This window comes from Periophthalmus magnuspinnatus, chromosome 15 (assembly GCF_009829125.3).
Source record: "Periophthalmus magnuspinnatus isolate fPerMag1 chromosome 15, fPerMag1.2.pri, whole genome shotgun sequence".
NCBI lineage: Eukaryota > Metazoa > Chordata > Actinopteri > Gobiiformes > Gobiidae > Periophthalmus > Periophthalmus magnuspinnatus.
In genome coordinates, this window is record NC_047140.1 from 20,365,091 (window position 1) to 20,385,869 (window position 20,779).

The 20,779-nt window shown below is 36.0% G+C and overlaps 1 protein-coding gene across 1 annotated transcript in view; it reads left to right on the top strand.

The window, feature by feature from the left end:
* Positions 1 to 20,779, top strand: part of wdr11 (WD repeat domain 11) — a 145,447-nt gene that overhangs the window by 65,362 nt on the left and 59,306 nt on the right. Inside the window, exons 7-11 of the mRNA XM_033979631.2 lie at positions 3,550 to 3,715; positions 6,816 to 6,915; positions 9,748 to 9,946; positions 12,573 to 12,673; positions 18,486 to 18,662. Of these exons, the coding sequence (XP_033835522.1) occupies positions 3,550 to 3,715; positions 6,816 to 6,915; positions 9,748 to 9,946; positions 12,573 to 12,673; positions 18,486 to 18,662 (743 nt within the window). The remainder of the gene's footprint in view (positions 1 to 3,549; positions 3,716 to 6,815; positions 6,916 to 9,747; positions 9,947 to 12,572; positions 12,674 to 18,485; positions 18,663 to 20,779) is intronic.

Below are 20,779 nucleotides of genomic sequence, written 5' to 3' on the forward strand. Positions count from 1 at the left end.
TCTACCATCAACATAATCATTTCTGTAAATCTTTATCTCAGAACTAATTGTTTTTTTAAAACCAATGAATAGGGCTTGTTGTTGAAATTATAAAAAGGTACTGAGCGTGCTTTCTGAGGTTAGTTTACTTAATCTAGTTCTCATGCAGTGAGCCATCTCTAGTTGTTTTTCTGCTGCTGGTGGTCTCCTCTCCAAAGTCTTGAGCCATAATTAAACAAAGTAATTACTCTCTCAGTGGGATCTATGTACTACATTCATGCAACAAATTTTAATCCTTAAAATCATCCATTAGAAAACAAACCATACCACATATTGAAATAATTTTGGTGTTTTCCCTTAGTTTTTATATACCATTTTAAGAATAAAAATGTACATCTGTAAAAATGTAAAATCTTACATTTGTCTAGGCATCTTAAAAATCAATGGCTCTTTCCGCTGGTTCCTGATTCTGTAGTTCTCAAATGGACTGCCATCTGAATTGTTGCAAATAACTGGAATGCTAATGCTCCAGTTATTGAAGATAATATGCCCTCTGTAGAGATTTAAATATCTTGTCTGTCTGTTTTTTTCTCATGCACTATTTTGAGATTGCCTGGCCAGCCAGAACACACTTTGTCAATACCAATTTGACAAAGACATGTGGGTCTGGAACCGTATCCTGTCTCCAAATATTTCAGATAGGTGTGATTGACAGGTGCATTAATCAGTCAGACAAACCTAAGGGCCATTCATGTCAAAACAAACACGGCGGCTTACAAAAAAAAAAAAAAAAAAAAGGGGTTAGCGCTAAACCTTTATCTCAGGTAAAAGAAGCTATATTTTTCGTTCTGAATGATACAAGAATTTTCGAGAGATGTCTTGCGCAATTGAGAGAAATTAAAGAAGAAATCTGTGGTTGGACCATCCCATGTTAGGACGGTTGTTTGTTTTGACCTTTATAGTTTGGTTCCAGACCCTTCTGCATTCAGACTGAATGTTAGTGTGATATATTACTGAAATAAATATAGATAATAAATGATAATATTGCAACAAATTTATCCTACTGACTTAATAACGCAGTAGCAGATTTTAAACCACTAAAACTATTCTAAATCTACAATACCGTTAAAAAGTCCTCAGCTGCAATAAATAAATAGGTGAATGAAGCGCTTTAGTACTTAGTTTGCATTTGTAATTTTTCATATAAGTTATTCATTCAATCTTTTACTCATTAAATCTTAGCGTATAGCCAAAAAATAAGCAAAAATTTCCCACTAGTGCAAAGAAAAGATAATAAATACACACAATAAATATTTACCACAAAATAATATTGATCCATCTTTCATATATTGAACGATAAGTCGATATAGTAATTATTGTGACGTAGTAGGCGCGACTGGCTGGTCAGGGAAATTTTGAGGTATCTCTTATAGCATGACTTGTTTTTGTTTGATCTTTATCCAACTGTTAAATGCCTCTGACCATGATCTGAACTTTATGCAATGCACAATTAGACACTTTTTATAACATACATTTATCATGTTATAAGGCTTCTTCATTTTTCCGAGAACACATTGCTTTTGTTTTGTTCTTCTGCCACAAAGCTTGACACGGGGTTTCTCAGAATCTTGTACTTTAAGGTCTCAGATATATTTCTATTTCTGCCCACTGGAAACTGCTGCGGCGACTGTTATTGGTGTGATTTAGTACACCATCTTGTACAGGTGCTCCCGTTGAGTCCTTTTTATCCTGCGGTCTTTCTCTGGTCTGTAATGATCGAAAAGACATTGTAAAGTTTGTGTCTTTTTCATGGCCTAGAAATAGTGATTGATGGATAGATTTTTTTTTTAGACCTGGTGCTAAGGCTTTGTGTTTTTCTTGTGTCTTTTTTTCTAGTTTTAACCATTAGACATTGTGAAGCCATTAAATCCTGGTATATAGAAGTTTTTATAGTCAACATTTACAGTTACAATAATGATCTGGGGGTGTGTGAGATCCAAGGACATAATAATATTCTGTATTATAAATGTCACATTGTAATTTGTTGTTATATTGCATCCATCTGGTGTATTTTTATTGTTGCATGTATAAATAGCCTGAAGCTCTAACTAGCCTTTTCCATCATGACTACTCCGCCAGTGCATTTTCCCATTATCTTTTAAGAGAATTCTTCATTATAATAATATCACTAATAGTCTTTTTTTTTTTTTTTTTTTTTAGGTGTGTTAGATTTGTGGGTCTTACATTGGCATTGCAAGATGATTTATCGGCAAGACACGAATTCTTGTCAGTTTAGTAGCTTGGTTTATCTATTACGTGTTGCTTGACCACTTCAGACCACTTCACTGCACCAATTCTTAAACATATCCAAAGGTGTCTACTTAAATAATTTGGAAAATATATTATGGAATGAGCCTTAAAAAACTATCAACAAGCTATCTGTTGAAAATTGTTAAAGGCTTGGACCTGGATCAGTTATAAAGTATTAAAGACACAATAGTGGCTTTCTATATTGATTCATGCCTGCTTCTGTATAATCTTGTTTTGAGGCTGAGCTTGCTGCATTTAGACTTTAGCTGTTATTTTATGTAATAATACGTTTCCATGTGCGTTTAGGCCACATAGAGCAGTGCTTTGTGCTTTGAGACAATGTATTTTCACCAATGTATTGAATTACACTAATATCACAATTTTGGGCTAAAAAAATCTAATTGCAATAACAATCCTTGACAGCAAAAAAAATAACTCAGTTTGATTTGCAATTCAAAAAGTTGGATTCTCATTGCACACACATAGTTAAAAAACAACAAAAAAAACAAAAAACTCCAGGAGCATTAACACTGAAGACTGAAATATAAATAGCTAAACTATTCCAAGAATGCCTTACATTTCAAAACATGTCTGTAGGGGTTTAAACTATATATGTTAAAAAAAAAAAAAATCTTAAAAAAGAGAACCAATTTTTCCTTAGCAGAGAAAAAAGGACATTGTGATTTAATGTGTGATATCTTCCTGGGTTTTAGATGACATCGCAACATCTCATAGGCCAATAATAATGAATACAGATGGTGGAAGCTAAGATACATATTAGCAAAACACAAATTTAAATCTGTCAACTGGACAAATCGTTGTAGGCGTGAAGATGTTTCGCTGCTCATCCAAGCCGCTTCTTCAGTTCATGACCTGAAGAAGTGGCTTCACTCCTACAACGATTTGTCAAGTTGACAGCTTTAAATTTCGTTTTTTGCTATGGATCAGACGTGGACGACTCAGGGATTACACAGATAAGATGCATACTGTTAAAAAAAAAAAGCTGATTTTTGTTGTAATATAGTGAGTTGTACGATCTGGTCACTAATACAAATGATTAGGCTCCAAATTGGTGCATTTACCTTTTGAATATTTCATGTCAATGTCAATGTTCATGTCAAAGTACAATGGTATCAATAGGGACAACTGGCTCTTGTATGCTATTATCACATTCTGCCATCTGAAAACCACCAATTCTCCAACCCTAGATTTAGATTTAATTTTTTTTTTAGATTTAATTGTTCGTGTTGTTTTTTCCAGTGCGGAGGCTGTGACGCTGAATGACTGCCTGCAGCTGTCCTACCTCCCTTCCAAAAGGAACCACATGCTGCTACTGTACCCCAGAGAAATCCTCATCCTGGACCTGGAGCTGAGCCAGACTGTGGGAGTGGTGGCCATTGAGCGCTCAGGAGTGCCCTTCACACAGGTGAGGCACAGGCACAGCTTGTCCTTGGATCCAGGTTAATGGAGCCTAACTTTGTAAGAGTTTTACAAGAAGTTTAGTATTAAAGTTGGTGTCAGAGGTGGCTTGTAGTTTGGGCTACCTCAGTATCTCAAATTTCAAAAGTTAGTCTCATGATTATTGTGAGAACATTGCACATTACAGTTATTCAAGCTTAGTGACTTGTCTAATACAATACCATTTCTATATTATGTTACCAACTTTGTGAGATAAAACTTTCTGATTAATGTGACATAAACTGACAAATAAAAAACACTATGCATTTAGGTTTACTTTTTGGAGGATAAATTGAACTAAAATTATTATTTTTTATGATTATGTTGTGAACTGAATAACTTAAAGTCAAGTAAAAATATTACACACAGCCAGAATGCATGTCATGTCAAGTTTTCTACCATTTTTATTCAAGGAAATATCTTAAGATGAATGCTTTTTTTTTCATTTCTCTAAATGATTACACAGATGGTCATCACTAAACATATTATAAAAACACAATTTGCTTCTTTGTGGTTAGTTTCTATAAAATATTCACCCTGCACTTGTTTTATGCCTCCTTTTAATAAAAAGAAGCTTAGTGTGTGTATTTGACAGAAAACAGTTTAGTTAGCTATATTTATCTCACCTGCAGCAGTAGGCTAAGACTTATTTCTTATTTCAAAACTCCTGAATGTAGCCCGTAGCCATCAACATAATACTATTTATGTAATATCTTCCCTCAAATGAACCATTGTCAGTTTGTGCAGATATTATGCATTCTTGTGGCTTTAATTCTCTTTTAAACCTTCTTTTGGTCACCATGGGATAAGTATATTATATTTAAAACAATGTCTTCATTTGGGAAATATACTTTACAAACTACACCTCTGTTTCCAATGAGGCATTTAAGCACTGGAGCTCCCTCTGTTGTCAACAACTGGAATTAACAGTGGTAAAGTAAACAAATTAAGCCGTTATCCCCCAGTGAATGTTCTGCTAATAAACCCATGCGTTTGTGATGGTTTATGGGTTTAAAAACTGGAGTCCAGAGTTGTATCTGTGAAACAACAATCCAGGCAAAAATGCCGAGTGTTTTGAGGGGCACAGAGAAGAGAACTTTGTTGATTTGTTTATTTTGAGCAATTGATCCAAGATCATTTTTCTTATATAGCCAAGAAAGTAAAGTATATAAGTATAATCCATGCATACAGTGCATACAGTGTATTTGAGTATCACATTTACCAAAATGTAATTGTATTTAAACTAAGGTTTCTAAGGTTGCTCAAATTAATGAATTCATGAAACACAAATACAGCTCCTGGTATGTTTGTGGAGATGGAACTAAAATATAACATGGTTAAAAAGGTCAATTTTGAATAATATGTGTTCTTTAAAATGAAAACTACAGATGCTTCCCAATACTTCCCCTTTTACCTACTACAGTTCATCCTGCTGTCACTGTTAAACTCCATCCTTTTTCTCTTCCCTATCACCTTATGTCTGTCTGATGGACGCTCAGCAGGTCGCCACAGTCTTAGACCTATAGATTCCTATGTTTTCTAACCAAATGAAATGTGAGAAATGTAAATACACCTGGAGGATTTGTCACAGATGTTCAGTCAGTAATGGAAAAGTTAGTTTTACACGTGACCTAACTGTAGCCAGAGTATGAACTGGTTAAGTGTTGCATTAAATTAAAATTCTTGAATTAAGGGAACCTTTTTAACACCTTAACACACCGGTTACAAAAACTACAGTGGCCTGCAGTGAGTATTTGACCAAGGCAGTGCGATGTCACATGAATTCACACGGTAACACACATTTAATGACATGAAAAGCTCCAGAACACTGCAGTGTTCTTTCCAAAGCCCCACACCTCACCCGGACTTACACCCACAGAAATCTGAAGTCAGTGTAAGGGGACCTTTCCAAGACAATTCTTTCTTGACATCAAGGAAAAGTAAAAATAATGACATTTGCATTCATGTGTCCTGTACTTACTTTGTTAACATCGGCTATTTTCAGTTTCTCTATAAATCAAATTTTATGTGTCTTGACTGCAATTTAGTTTAAAACTTTTAACTCACAGTTAAATGATGCTGAAAGTGCCAAGAAGGGCTTTGTTGTCGAGGAGTCGGCCCCAAAGTCACAGCTTGAGAGCGGGTAGTTATTATTCAGCTGTCCAGGCCGGGCCTGGTCCAAGCCTCTCTCCTCTAAGTGTTATAAAGTGCTTGTCATGCAGCCAATTTGCATGACTGATCACACGGCTTCGGGGAAAATGGAGAAGATGTAAGCTCTATGGAGATACAGAGAAATGCAAACGAATGGAGGTCTATCATGTGCAAAGTGTTAAAGTAATGTATATCGCCTGTAGTATTGATGAGGACCTTACAAATGCATGAACCTGGTTTACAATGTGATGCCTGGCTTCCAAACTTGGCTATTGAAAAAGGAGTTAAAGGCCCTGTACCCACCAATGCATTTGAGCTAAATTTAATCAGGAAATGTGCTATGACCATGCTTGTTGTTGTTGTTAGCATTACAGTCACAGCAAAACTCAGCCTTGCTTGCTCAAAGTTGTGAAAAGTGCTTTTGAAGACATCGAGGTTAACAATTAGGATGCTCGAAATGCATAAGATTAGTGAGGAATAACTTTGTACTACTTTGAATTTTTGCTTTGTTTTGAGGAGGAGCTGATTAATAGTTTTGGGTAGTTGGCAGACAGGGCTCACAGCTCTTTGACTGAGCATTGCTTCTACAAGGAGGATTTTGCACTGAGCAATCACATAAAGTCACATATTTACTTCAGCTTTGTTGTTAAGCCACACTAAAGTATCATTTAAATTAATCTTCAGTTCCTGAGACGTCTAATAGTAAATTGGTGGAGTCTACATGTTTGACAGTGCTATTAAATCAGGGACCCCTCCTGCTGCTGAGGCTAATGTTTCCCATTATAAATTCCCCCCCAGACTAAAACACTGTTATTTGTTCTAATAGAGCTCTGGTTATTTTTCTCATTACTGAACATGCATTAACTGCTAAAAGTAATTTAAGATACGACTTATTTGTTTCTTCTGTCTAATTTTAGGTGATTCCTTGTACCCAACGGGATGCCCTGTATTGCCTCCATGAAAACGGATGCATCACTCTCCGTGTCTGTCGCTCCACCTCTACTGAAGATGCATCAGGTTTGTGAAACATTGTACCTCTGTTATTAGTAGATGTGTCATAACACTCAAAAGAACAAAAAGGGGATAAAAGTGTTCCTGAAATGTTTCAAATGTTTATTGAGAAGCCAGTATGACTTTGTACATGGAGGCATTTATAAATGTTTCTTCATTTTAACAAAAAAGGAACAAAACAAGACATTATAATACAAAACCAATACAATAACTTACACAATACACAAAATGGAACATATCTACCCCTTTTCCCCAGGTATGCTATCCCTCGTCAGCCCATCCTTTCCAAGGATGAAGTGAATGGTTCGGAGTGTAAAACCAATAATATTGTATAATCACCAAAAAAAGCAAACTGCCATAATACCACCAGATTGTGCAGATGAAAGCTACTTATGTACAATGTTCTCTTGTTCTTGTTTTCACTTATAATAAAAAAGTTATGTTTCTTTAAACATGAAACTTATTCATAATATTAATATTATAATTATTGAGATCCATCAAATTTTTCAGTTGTCCTCAGTTTTAATGTTACTTCATTTTGAGTACTTGCTGATAACGAGTACAGATACCGATACTAGATGTTATTTTTGCAGGGGTTCTAGGGATTTTAATATTGACTACTTCGTCTTTGCGAACTGCTAAGGAGCCACTTTTAACCTAACCGCGAATGTTTTCTTACTTTACCATGGCTCTATTTTGTTGGTAGATTTGTTTGTCACTTACAAGTCACAATGCATGCACACGCAAAGAATCGCCAGCGCCACTTGGCGACATTAGCCTTCTTCTACTATGTAAATACAAGCACTGCATTGAATTTCTTTATGAACTAGAGAAATCTTTAAGAGTCCTACATTTTTCTAGTTCATGTGACAGTCACATATGATTAGAGCTGAGCTTAATGTGCAGAACAGTTAATGTTCCTCTTTATGGTCAACTCCTCTCTGTTCAGTACGCACTGCTCAGAGCTCACTGCTCAGCTCAGAGGTGAGCTGTGAGTATTAAATTAACACGCAATGCAGTTATAGTGGTATCGACATTTGGTATCAGTAGCATATTGACGAGTATGAGTACTAGCACCGGGTATCGGACCGATACCCAATACCGCTATCGGTGCATCCCTAATAATTTTGATATTATTGTAAATGATCATTTTGGCCATGATAACTGTGACACAAAATTTCAATATTGTCCCATGCCTAATGTAGACAATATACCAATGTAGTCTGACAATCACACGTCATATTTAATGGACAATATATATACCGCAGTTTGGCTATATACTGATAATTAATGCCTAAGAATTTACTGAATGTCTCTTTCTCCTCTTCACCCCATTTTACATTACTTTCTGTCTTATCTAATAAATCCTATGGGTAAAAAAAATACTACCACTCTGAAAATAAATGAACCAAAAGACAAGATTTTTGATTGAATTAACCTACCTTGCTTACTTTACCATACTGGACTGTTGGCTCAAATTCAAACTTATCTTTTCTCAAATTACAGTGTGGAGTGAATGAATATTGCAGTCTGAAGCAGTTTGAGTATCTTGAAAGGCACTACATAAATCCAATGCATTATTATATTACTACATTCCAGATGTCCTTCAAAAGTTTAAGATACTGTTTTATCAGCTTTGTGAAATGGGACCTCATTGTCCGTGTGATGTCTCCGCTTCACTTGTTACATTTATTTTACTGCTTATCTCACCTAGTATTTCTTCCTTTGCTTCTCTGCACCTTCTAATGTAAATGTCTTCCTTTTCCCAGCTGCTTCATTATGTGGACCGCCTAGCATATCTCTATTTCAGCTCAATTACTCCTAACATCATTATGTATTATTACTTCGTTTTAGTACCATCATTCCATATATAGTCGAAAAGTTTCACAGTTTTTGTTGGAAGAATTTTATACAACAATTTTAAGAGTAGAGTAAATAATTCATTTTGGTATGGGTCTCTGTGGGTTTTAATATATTTTGCTCCATTTAGAAAGTTAAATCTTTACTCACTAAAAATGAATTGTTTTGTTGTTGTAGTAAAGTTCTATGGCTCCAAGGAAGGGATGTTAACCTCTTTCCTGGCGGCGGTCCCTCTTACTTTCTTTTCAAATGCAGAAGAGTCTAGAACCAGATCATTAAGAGCATCAAACAACTGTACTTAAAAAGTGCCAATCATTGATGCTTCTTTGTAGCATGTGTTTCTTAAATCTGGAAGACTTCTCTCAAATATCCTCATAATATTCAGAACTAAACTCCTTTTTACCTCAGATTTTCAGACTTTGGTGTTTTTTGATTCTGCAGAAATGCATTTCCGAGTCCTCTGTGTTATTATATTTTTTACTCATAAGCCACCATGTTTGTTTTGATCCAAACAGACCATGCTTGGTTAATTTGCCTGTCAATCACACCCATCAGAAATTGGTGACACAGAATACGTTTAAGACTCTCTGGGTTTCATAATGATACAAAATATGACTGTTGCCATAGCTCAAAAAAACAAAATATCCTTTGAATGGTGAAATCCATGAAATGTTGGCTATAACAGGGAGCTGAAACACATGAATACATTTTTGTAAAGTAGAGTAAAATGGTGTAATCTTGGGTGTTCCTGGCATATTAACATCTGTAGTAGAGTCTTGAATCTTGAGTACAGGTCAGGGCACCGTACAGCCAAACCACTGCAAAAAATATGACCAGTGCCTTGGCATGGGTTTATTCTCTTTACAGCCTTTAAGATTATGGAACATTTGAATCTGTGTGTTTTTGTGTAATCATAGTTGTTTCTTGATTGGCTTTAGACTTTTTCTCACTAGCTTGCATCTCTCATTTTCCTCTCAGACCCAGAACAGAGTGTGCAGGAGCTTGTGTACGACCTGCGTTCTCAGTGCGATGCCATCAGAGTGACCAAAACCGTGCGCCCGTATCGAATGGTCATCTGTCCTGTCAATGAAAACAACGCCGCCTTGATGGTCAGCGATGGAAGGGTCATGCTGTGGGAGCTCAAAGCGCACTCCGGCAAGACCACAGTCAATCCCAGGTAAAAAAAAAAACATTAGATCTCTAGACTACAATAAATACATACACAGATATAGAAAGATACGGAAACATTTAAGGCAATACTTTGAGTATCCAATACAAATACACAACTGAAGTCTATTTCTGAATGTCATTTCAATTCTGGTCAGAATTCTTATTGATAAGTGTAAAAAAACGGGACAGTGATATAGTTAGGCTGGGTAATATGGAAAAAAAAAGTCTAGTCAGTATCATTTAAAGGGTCTCTGTATAATTTTTTTTGTAGAGTCCACCACTTGTCTCACTAAATCTAAAAGTTACTAAAAGTCAAACAAACTGATAAAACACAAATTGACTGGATCACTCATTTCAACTTTGTGCTTTTATAAATCAAACATAACATGGAGAGTCACATATTATGTAACATTTTTGTATTTACTTATGCACATTATAAATGAATGCATTCAAGTTTTTTTGTTTTTTTTATTGAATGGATGCCAGATCGGTTTAATACCATACTGTTGAACATTCTAGGGTGAAGTAGGTGTCGGACCCCCAACCACTAAAAGTTGTGTAGTGCACATTTTAACACAAATTTATTCATGTATAAGCTGCACTTCCTGCTGCCAAAGGAGTAGATCATTTTGTCAGTAAAACATAGGCTGATCATTGGCTGCAAACGATTGGTTCGATTCAATTTTTATGAATCGCCCTCAGCTCAAAGTACAGTGGATTAGATGTTTGAAATTTTGACTTGTTTTTGTGTCCTTGGGCCAGATGGTTCACCCTCTTCACTCATGCTTATTTCATGGTCGCTGAAAATTGCAAACCCTTCTATTTCTGATTTACATTTTACACTTTGAGTGGTATATTTTTGTCACATGCTTTACACTTATGTCACATATATGATCTTCACAGATGTGTGGCAGTGACAGCCCTGAAGTGAGGAAAGTTATCGCTAAAAGTTGAGATACTTGGCTGACTCACTCACAGTGGTTGGAAAGGGGGATAATCCTCTGAGCTAATTTTAGATCTCTCTCTAAATTGTTCAGGTAGGAGGAGGTGCATTTAAGATGATTACAAGCTTCGCCGATGTGGCAACTTCTGTGTGATAGAAGCAAGTTTTGTGCCTCAAAGCATACCAAGCAAAATTACGTTATATACATTAAGCTACTATTTTACTTTAATGCATTTTGAAATAACAATATTTTAGAAGTTTATATTTTCCACATAAAGATTTTATTGGGAAAAAATACACTAGTTGTCATTTTTGCTATTTTGTGGTACGGTTAGATACATTAATCTCCACTCAAGAATAAGACTTTCATAAACATACAGTCCCTGTCATTCAAATTGAAACAGTTGCTTTTGCTTTTTAATGTTCTCATAACATAAATTGACATGAACCCTTTGCGTTTCAGAGGTGGTCTCATGCAGCCAGCACTCTTTTTCTTGTGAATTCAATTGACATTCAAATCCTTCTCTGCATTTTGCTTAGCATTCAGCCTTTCACTGTCTGTTTGGCACACAAAGCTTAAAACAAATGTTTAAAGGAGGTTCTGGCACGGGCTGTTTGTACTGACATGACTAATAATTCCTGCTACACTCTTTAGATACGCAGTGTTGTCACTCTGAGCCAAGCGTATAACGATAAATGAAGATGGAGACTATTTATGGAGAAACCACTTAGCTAAATTTGGAGCATTTTTTTTTTTTACTTTTCAAAGGAGCTTTATTATGTTTGTGTCAAGCAGCTAATAGTACATATACAAACAATTACTGTGGTTTACTATTGTCTATGGTGGGGCTGGCTGGAGTATTAAAAACCTCCATCTTAACGTGGGACGCGCCAACCACAGCCACTAGACATTGCCTCTTGAAAATTCTCGTACCATTCAAAACAAAATATATAACTGCATTTACCTGAGATAAGTAATAGCTTGATGCTTAGATTGTTGATTCTGCAAAAATCCCAGCTGTTTCTCAGTTCTCTATGTTGTTTTTTTTCCCCCTTTTCTACTTGTGAGCATGTATCAGAACGAGACACTCATTTCAGCAGGTGTCAATACTAAAAAAGTCACATTCACAGGACAGAAATGAACCTTTTCTGAATAGCTGTAGAATGATTTTGAGCTGTATCAGAACAAGCATAAGACATATAGACTAGTATACACAAATGGACCACTGTGAAACATACCTGGACGACTGAGGGAATAAACACATATAAGACCACATGGTAATATAAAAGAAAGTACTAAGATTTAATGTTGAAAATAACATTCTATTATCTAAAGAAATAGTGTTTTTAATTATCATAGTATCATCAGTATTAAGTATAGAGTCTATTCCTTAGTGTCAAAATCGAGTTTAAATTTTAAAACCCTACTAACAAAAATATTCTTCCATGACGTGTTTTGCTCATTTCTTGGTTAATATCCATCTGTAAATGTTGTGTTCCTAACAGGCTCTGAATTTATCTGCTTTAGCGTTCCATAAAATTAATTATTTCTAATATTTACCTTGTTACTGACTGCAAAAGATTATTCAATACACCAAACATTAGCACTGTGTTATTTCTGTGGATTGAATCAAGTTCATATGTAATGTTATGGGTAATTCTTAATGATCGTTTACTATCTGTCCCACAGCTCAGGCCTGTCTCCACTTTACTCCCCTGTGGCCTTCTGTGGTGCTCCTTTGGGCCCAAACCAAAAGAGGATTCAGGATCTGTCTCTCAACAGCATGATAGGTAAGAACAACGCACTATACAGAATTGTGTTTATAGTAACAAGGAAATGTTAAAGATGTAAATGTCTATGTAACTTTCCTCGTGGGGATGCGGTATCTGCTCATTTCCACATAGATGTTAATGCTTCTCCTTTCCAGAGATCTCACGTGTATCTCGGCCTCAGCTTTTCTCCATGGAGGTTTGAGTTTAATGGCATACTTTGGAAAATTGTTGGCTATCCAATTATATCTCCATGGAGACAAGCATGTGGAGTGCTCTCCTTCAGAAAAATTACATAGTGCTCCATTAAGATGATATTTTAGAGTAGAGTATGTTTAAACCCATTTGTTTGTGAGCGAGTAGGAGAGTTTCTGTACCATTTTGAGAACTTGGTAAAAGTGTACAGTGACATTAGTAGTTTGTGGTTGAGGTCTATGCACAACAAATGATTCTAGTTGATCTTTTATTTATTTATTAAAAAAATGTTAACTTATACATTTTGAAGTCATTGACCCAATACTTGCCAATAAAAATAACAAGACTTTTAGCTGATAAACAATGTGGCTTTTAGTTTTTAACCTAAAATAGTTTATTTCCCTAACACCCTGAGTTCATCTGTTAAAACAAAAATAAAGCCTTTATTTATTTCACTTGTGAATCTTACAAAAAATAAACATTAATATTAATACAGAAATATGAAAGCTTAGTAGTGTAGTATAATATGGTATAATAGTTGTTTTTTTGCACTGCATTACACTGAAAGATACAGTATTGCAGTTTTATACAATGTTCCTGGCTTGTTGCTGAGTCCGCTGAGAATAAATCATAAATCATACTGTACATGAAATCATAAATCATACTGTACATCAAATTGTAACAGCTTTTACGTTGACAAAAAGTGGAGTGGGTAAAAATAATCATATTTTCAGCCAGCCACATACTTCACATATGTCTTGCCAAAGGACAGCAGCAATCTCTATCGAGTCTGAGGGAGTGGGACTTGAACTACCAACACACGGGCACCTTTTTCCCCAGTCTATGCCCAGGCTACATTTTCTTCTTGCCAGAAAATAAAATGACTAAATAAGTTCTTACCTTACCTTTTCACGTAATTATTCAAAACATTTTTGACTGTTCTGCTATTTGAGCATAGGCTAATGCAAGGTCAGCCTTTTTGATTATAAGAAATTATTGCAGAAGCTTTTTATCAGGCAGAATGTATGTTTCTATGGCAACGGTGTCTTTGGTCAGCTGTGGGCAAAAAGCAAATATGAAAAGGTAGACATCAGAGACAGACGGCTGCGTTATGCAAGTGTTACATGAAAAGTAAATATTTGATTCAACTTACATTTTAAGCTTTTATTCTTTATCAACACATTTTGCCTTATGCCCCAAAATGCCTGAAGATAAAAAATCTACCTTGTTGAAAATTATCTTAAACGTGAAGTATTTGAATTAGGTTTTAGAAGCACGCCAGAGAAGACCAGTCCTAACCTGAACCATGATTACGACTTGCCTGTACCTTAAAAATGCATTATGTCTTTACTGCAATACCTGTCTCATAGGGATGCTATTGCTTTGCTTGGAATTTCCCACAGTACGGCATTTCACAGGTGTTTTTATTGCTCAGAATACCCAGAAAAAATGAGTGGGCTCACCTCTCCAAAGACCTGGCCTTTAACTTGGCTTTGTGGCGTCTCCTGTTTGTGTCTATGGAGATAAATAGGTTTAATCCAATACTGTGTAACGTTACAGGAAAAGCAATAACATCTACAATAAGGCAACCAAAAAAGTTACCCAGTGCATCTTTAACTCAAAGCCTAACCTTAACCAAACATAACCTTAAATTACTTACCTCATGGGATCTGCGTTTTCTCCGTGGATTGACAAACAGATTTCCCCACGATGTGATGAACATCCCCCCACATACACGCACACACGCGCACACACCCACTACTGTATTTTGTCATTGTAATTTATTCTTGCACCATGTTGAGTCATCTGACCTCCTGTTGTGACACCTTTTAGAACACACAAGAAACACAATATTAAAATCTCACCTGAAAAAGTGCGTCTGTCTTTATGGAATAAGGACAGTCATTGAGGACATTTTAGATCTTACCCATGTACATCTGGTCTCAAGGTATAAAAGTTAACTTGATGCTCAACTTTTACTTTTTACAACTCCATAGAGAGATTATGAAGTCTAGTATTTTGTTTGTTGTGGTGTTCCCATGCCTTATATTCACTGCTCGTGTTTTTGACTCGAGGGTATAGCTTTCTAGTACCCTTTTATGCTAGTATACAGAGGATCAGTAGACGGGACAGTATCATTCTCCCAAGGGTACTCTGGTCCTACTTTTTAAAAATCTTGCTTGTAACATCTTCAAATCTCACCCTCTGTCTCTCCTCCCAAAGATTCCACAAATATGAATGATAAAATTGTAAGTGTACGCAGTTTTTTATTTATTTGTGTGTTATTCAGGGGAGCCGAGCTGTCAGAGGTAGCGGTCCTTGGGGAAGTGGAGTGCTTGTTGTAATGCGCATAGGGAGGATTTTGTATTTCTACCACACACAAATGTGCAACTGAGACTACTGACTGCCTGAAGCTAGAGCTCAGAGTGACAGTTGGTGAATGAAACCCTTTGTTATGAAGCTTTGGGCCTGAAGGATACAGGGAATTTTGACTTGCATAATTGTAGAGGCTAATTAAAATTTGATAGATAGTTTGACAGTGGACTGGCGTGTAGATGCTGGTGGGAGAATGCAAGTAAACAAATTAAAAACTAGTGGTGTTACTGAGACTGCATAATTGTGATGTTGAGGTTAACCACACAGGGCGCCCAGTATAACGAGGATACATCTATTTGGATTCATGCATTTGACAGTTATTCATTCTTCATCCCAGTTCTAGAGACACAAACCTGTCAGTCACCAAGGATAAAAATTCAATCCAATTTATTTATATAGCACATTTAAAATACAACCCAAGCTGCCCTTAGAGCTTCACACAAACGTAAAAGAAAACAGGCACAAAAAAAACCACACAGATAACATGACACATTTGAAAAGAACATTAAAATATTCTGTCTAGCTAAAACTAAAAGCCAGAGAGAAGAGATAGGTTTTCAGTCTGGCTTTAAACTGCACTACAGACGACGTTTTGACAGGCAGACGGAGGCTGTTCCATTATCATTAAAGGGGGGTGTTGCTCATCTATGGGGTTTGTTTTTTGTTTTGATAATGCTATACTCGCTGAAAACATGTAATGTTTCACTTTTTTGATGCTCTGAGTCCCACCTCCACTTTAGAGCGTTATCACATTACATTGACGTGTGGAGATCGCTACATTACTCAAACATGCGTGGATGATGTCTAAAATCACTTCAGTTTTTAAATTTTTGATGAGGGAACAAGAGGGTATTATGCAAAATCGACTTTTTGATGCTTTTTACTCTCTTTAAAGAACCAAGAGAAATTGCATACTGGGTGATTTAATTTCTAACCTATCTTGTGCAAATTTGGGGACTATAAAATCTTTCAAAGAGTTACAAGGAAATATTTAAATATCTGTGGTTAAGCATTTGCCAAGTGGCCAAGTAGAAGAAAGAATATAGCGAAAGAATGGATGACAGGAGGGTGGTGTGAGAAAAGCAAATAGGGCTGTGCAATTAAACATATTTTAATCGATTGGGTTTCATTTTTTCTAATCGTCAATGATCACCTATGTTAATTCTCTCAAAAATTGTGAAAGTGTCTCGACTAAGGACACAACAGCAAATGGGAACAAGAATCAAAATCAGCTTTTGGGTTAGTAGATGAATGTTATTCCATATTAGCCACTTGAGTTTTACATCCCACCTCAATATATGTTTAATTATGGTGAGAGCAATAGGGTGCAATATTCTGAGTGTATGAATTTTGGCAGTGAATGAGACCTTTAATTAAAAACTTTATTACTTTGCCTCTACTTACAAATACTAAATAAAGAAGCTCGTTGAAACCATAGCATGACCCAGTGACTTTCCTTGTCTTATCTTTATGTTGTTTGTTTGGAGTTTCATCATTATCCTGTGTCATTATCCCCGGAGCTTTCATGCATTTTAAACAGATGATAAAACATGATGAGGGATGAAATGGATTTTCTGACTCGAATTAAACTTTAAGTTACACTTAAGCGATGATGATCAAAAGGACATGACCAGGCAATTAAGCATGAAACGTCCTCAGTTTAACATTCAGCTAGGTCAAATAGCTTGTGTTAATATAGGTTTGGTAGAATTAACACCTGCTAGCATATGGTTCTGAAAATGGCTCAAAATCTGTAGATTCAAGTCGAATTATTGAAACAGAAAATCCCATAATATTCAATTAAACTTTGAGAAGTGCCGTTCAGTTTAATGGAGTAAAGCAAATGGTTCTATTTTCATACAGCCACAAATTGCAATAGCTTCTAATTAACTTGAGTTTTCAGTATATAAAGTTTAATGACTTAAAACTGACGAGTAAAAACTAAAGTGTTTCTATTAAAAGTTGGTTAATGGCATAAATTTATGACCATAACTGATATCTTAATATTGGGCAAACTTCTCAACCAGATTAACTACTGTCCCTATAGAAGGCAAATCCAAAATATAAATAAGTTCTAAGTGGAGTAAATGTTTTCTTTAAAAATACAAAAATTTAAGTTGATTTCATTGTGATTGGAGACCCAAGACTTGATGCCAACTGATTAGACATTACTAGCAATAATGTGTCCTACCACAACTACGCAGATGACAGTCAGATCTATGTCTCATTGGCAGCAGGTGAATATGGACCAGGGGATTCACTCTGCCACTGCATCACAGATCAGTGTGTGGATGTAGAACAACTTTCTCGAGCTAAACTCAGACAAGACTGAAGTCATCATCTTTGGCCCACAGAAAATGTTAGCAGTCACCTCCAGTCTGAGTCAGTTTGAAATCAGGCTAGAAATCTAGAGGTAATAATGGACTCAGACTTGAACTTTAACTGTCACATCAAATCAATAACATCTGTAGTTTTTACCTAAGGTATACAGTCTAAACCAGACTTAAAGAGACTTATCCATGCATTTGTCTCCAGTGGGATAGACTACTGTAATGTCCTGTTCACTGGCCTCTCCAAACGAGCGTTAAGACAGCTGCAGTACATCCAGGAAGCTGCTGCTCGGGTCCTAAAACTAGAAAATGCAAGCACTTAAGTCCTGTGCTCAGGTCTCTGCATTGACTTCCTTTGGCTCAGAGAATAGATTTTAAAGCAGCTCTGCTTGTGTACAAGTCCCTTCATGACCTAACACCAAAGTACATCTGCGACATGTTAGTGCCATATGAACCATCTCACACTCTGGTGCCCAGAATCAGGACTAAACATGAAGAGTCAGTGTTTCAATTTTATGCAGCTAAAATCTGAACAGTCTTCCTGAAGATATGAGATAGACCTCCACTTTGACAATGTTTAAATCCAGGCTCAAAACAGTTCTGTTTAGCTGTGCATATGACTGAAAGGTTTTTATTCTGCACTCTTCTCTTTTAATGTTCATTTTATGATGAGTATTTATGTTTTCATTTGTCTGTATTCTGTATTTAATGTCTTGCTTATTCTGTAAAGAATTTTGTATTACTTTGTGTAGGACTTCTTCTATACAAATAGTGTGACAATATGTCACACTATAGGAAAAACAGAATAGGAGACAGGAGTACAGTGTAGAAGGTGTCAGTCTATTTCATTTTATTGTATTGTGACTTCTAGAGCAGGTGGGGGCAATCATACAAAATTCCAAATAGTGAATTAATAATGTCTTATTTTTCAGGTCAGACCCTGATAGCTGGAGAGACCCCTCCTCCTTCTTCAAACCAACATGAGGTCCAGCTGAAGTTCCTGTTGACCGGTCTACTCTCTGGACTCCCTCTGCCTCCATTCGCCCTCCGCATGTGCCCCCCACTAACTACCAAAAACATCAGTCACTACCAGCCATTACTGGCTGTTGGTAAGTAACTTGGTGGACCGCAAACTCGGATATGAACCATTTGGATGTAATCGAATATGACAACGTTTTGTGCTAACATTGTGTTTAATTAAGAAAAGAATTACTTAAGCCAGAAAGTATTAATTAGTTTCCCAAAACATTTCTGCCCCACCCATATTCCTTTTGTACTGCGTAAAAAGTACTATTACTTTAAAACAAAATGGCACTTGCATATTTCTTAGCCCTATGTGGGAGGACCTTAGAGCTAGTTTAGTAATTTTGTATTTTTCTGCCAAAACACTAACCAAAAGAAAGATTCACCTCATTGTGCAATGCTGTTGCTGTATCAGTCCAGCACATCTATATAAAAATGAATAGAGTCAACTGACATTATTGAACAATGCGCTTGGCAGCCGTTATCGGGATGATAACAAATCTTTATAAACGGTACATTGATCGAAAGAGCCACCACCTATATATATCTGGGGTTTTGGCTTGACAAAAATGTATCCTTTAAAATACATATCTCAGAATTATATAACAGTTTAAAATCAAGATGATCTTTTTATTATAGAAATCTTGTATCCTTTTGAATTATAGAAAAGAAATAGTTCAAGCGACCTGGATTATGGAGGTATAATATGCGTGTAGACTTCAGCCTCTGCTTTAAAACCGTGAGATACACTCTCACTCAGACCTTCATTTCGTAACAGGTGATGAATTTAAAACTCTTCACTGTACTCTATGAAAAAGTAGGTTGGCCATCGCTGTCTATTAGAGGAGAACAACACTGTATAAAATGTCTTTATAAAGGACTACTTGATAGATTGACTGAATATATCTTGCTTGTTGAACTTTGATATGGGAACTTTTAATACAAGATTAACTTTTGCACTTTAATAATCTGGTGATAAACATTTATAATCACACCTGCACATGTTTTTCATGTTTACAAGTTATTTGTTTTGTTTGTTTTTGTTTGTATTGTCTTGATGTCAGCTCAAAAATTTCATATCAGATCCCTATAATTTAGAGGTTTTGTCCTCCTTGATCAGGATACAATTTTGCAAACTAGATTCATAACATTTTCATTTTAAGGACACAAATTTGAAATCTAAGGAGTGACATCCATTTTTTTCCCACTCAATATTGTCTAGACTGCTGGGACACAAATGTCAAGGCCCAGTACCATTTTGTATTGTGGTTTTCCTCCTCTGCAATGTCCTATCTATGTGTTTTTATTGTCAAAATGTCCTCCTTTCTGGTCATTAGTCACCTCAACAGTCTCTCCAGACGACACATTTGGGTGTTGGGGGGAAAGACACTTGTCCATTTGATTTATGAAATGGCACACAAAATAAAGTCCAGTAAGTTCTGGGGAGGGCAAAGTATGGCACCTTTACTTTTAGTTTGAAACATTTGGTGGGTAACCAAAAGATGACCTTAGGGGAAGATTAGTACTTAGTGAGGCAGGTTTTTACAGCAAACTGCAACATAATTAGCTCAAATTGCGAAAGGCCAGACAGTGGTCCATAAGCCAGTGAGTTAGACAGCTTACACAACACACTCTTATTTTTATTTTTCTGTTTTTCAAAATGTACATTTATTTACTCTAATTTACTATAATTACTATAATGTACTATAATTTACTATAATTTATATGTATTTACTGTAATTATTTTATTTGTTCAAAGGATACTGGTAACCCATTAAGCTCAATTTTAAGTAAGTATGCCATTTAGATCTATTCTGAACTATAGCACATTTTAACTTTCACTATTTTGAAATTGCCGATAATCTCCAGTCTCTATAAATAGATGAGGTCAAAGGGCAATATGAGGCCCATTGACCTCTTTCTCTGCTAACTTATGTTTGTTATGTAGTTAGAAATCATTTAAACTTGTTGACTCTCCACACTTGATGGGGATTTCCGCCACCGCCAATTTGTGGGTCAGATCTATGGAGAAGTGTCACCACTCACTGCTTATAAGGTTTATTTGAGCAATATAAAATGCTGGAATTATATGCCATTGAAACATGTAATACCAGCATAACATCCCCAGTGACAAGCAGGTGCTGAACCCCAAACCAGAAAAGTTCCATAGTGCACCTTTAATCTTCAACATATATAATGTCCA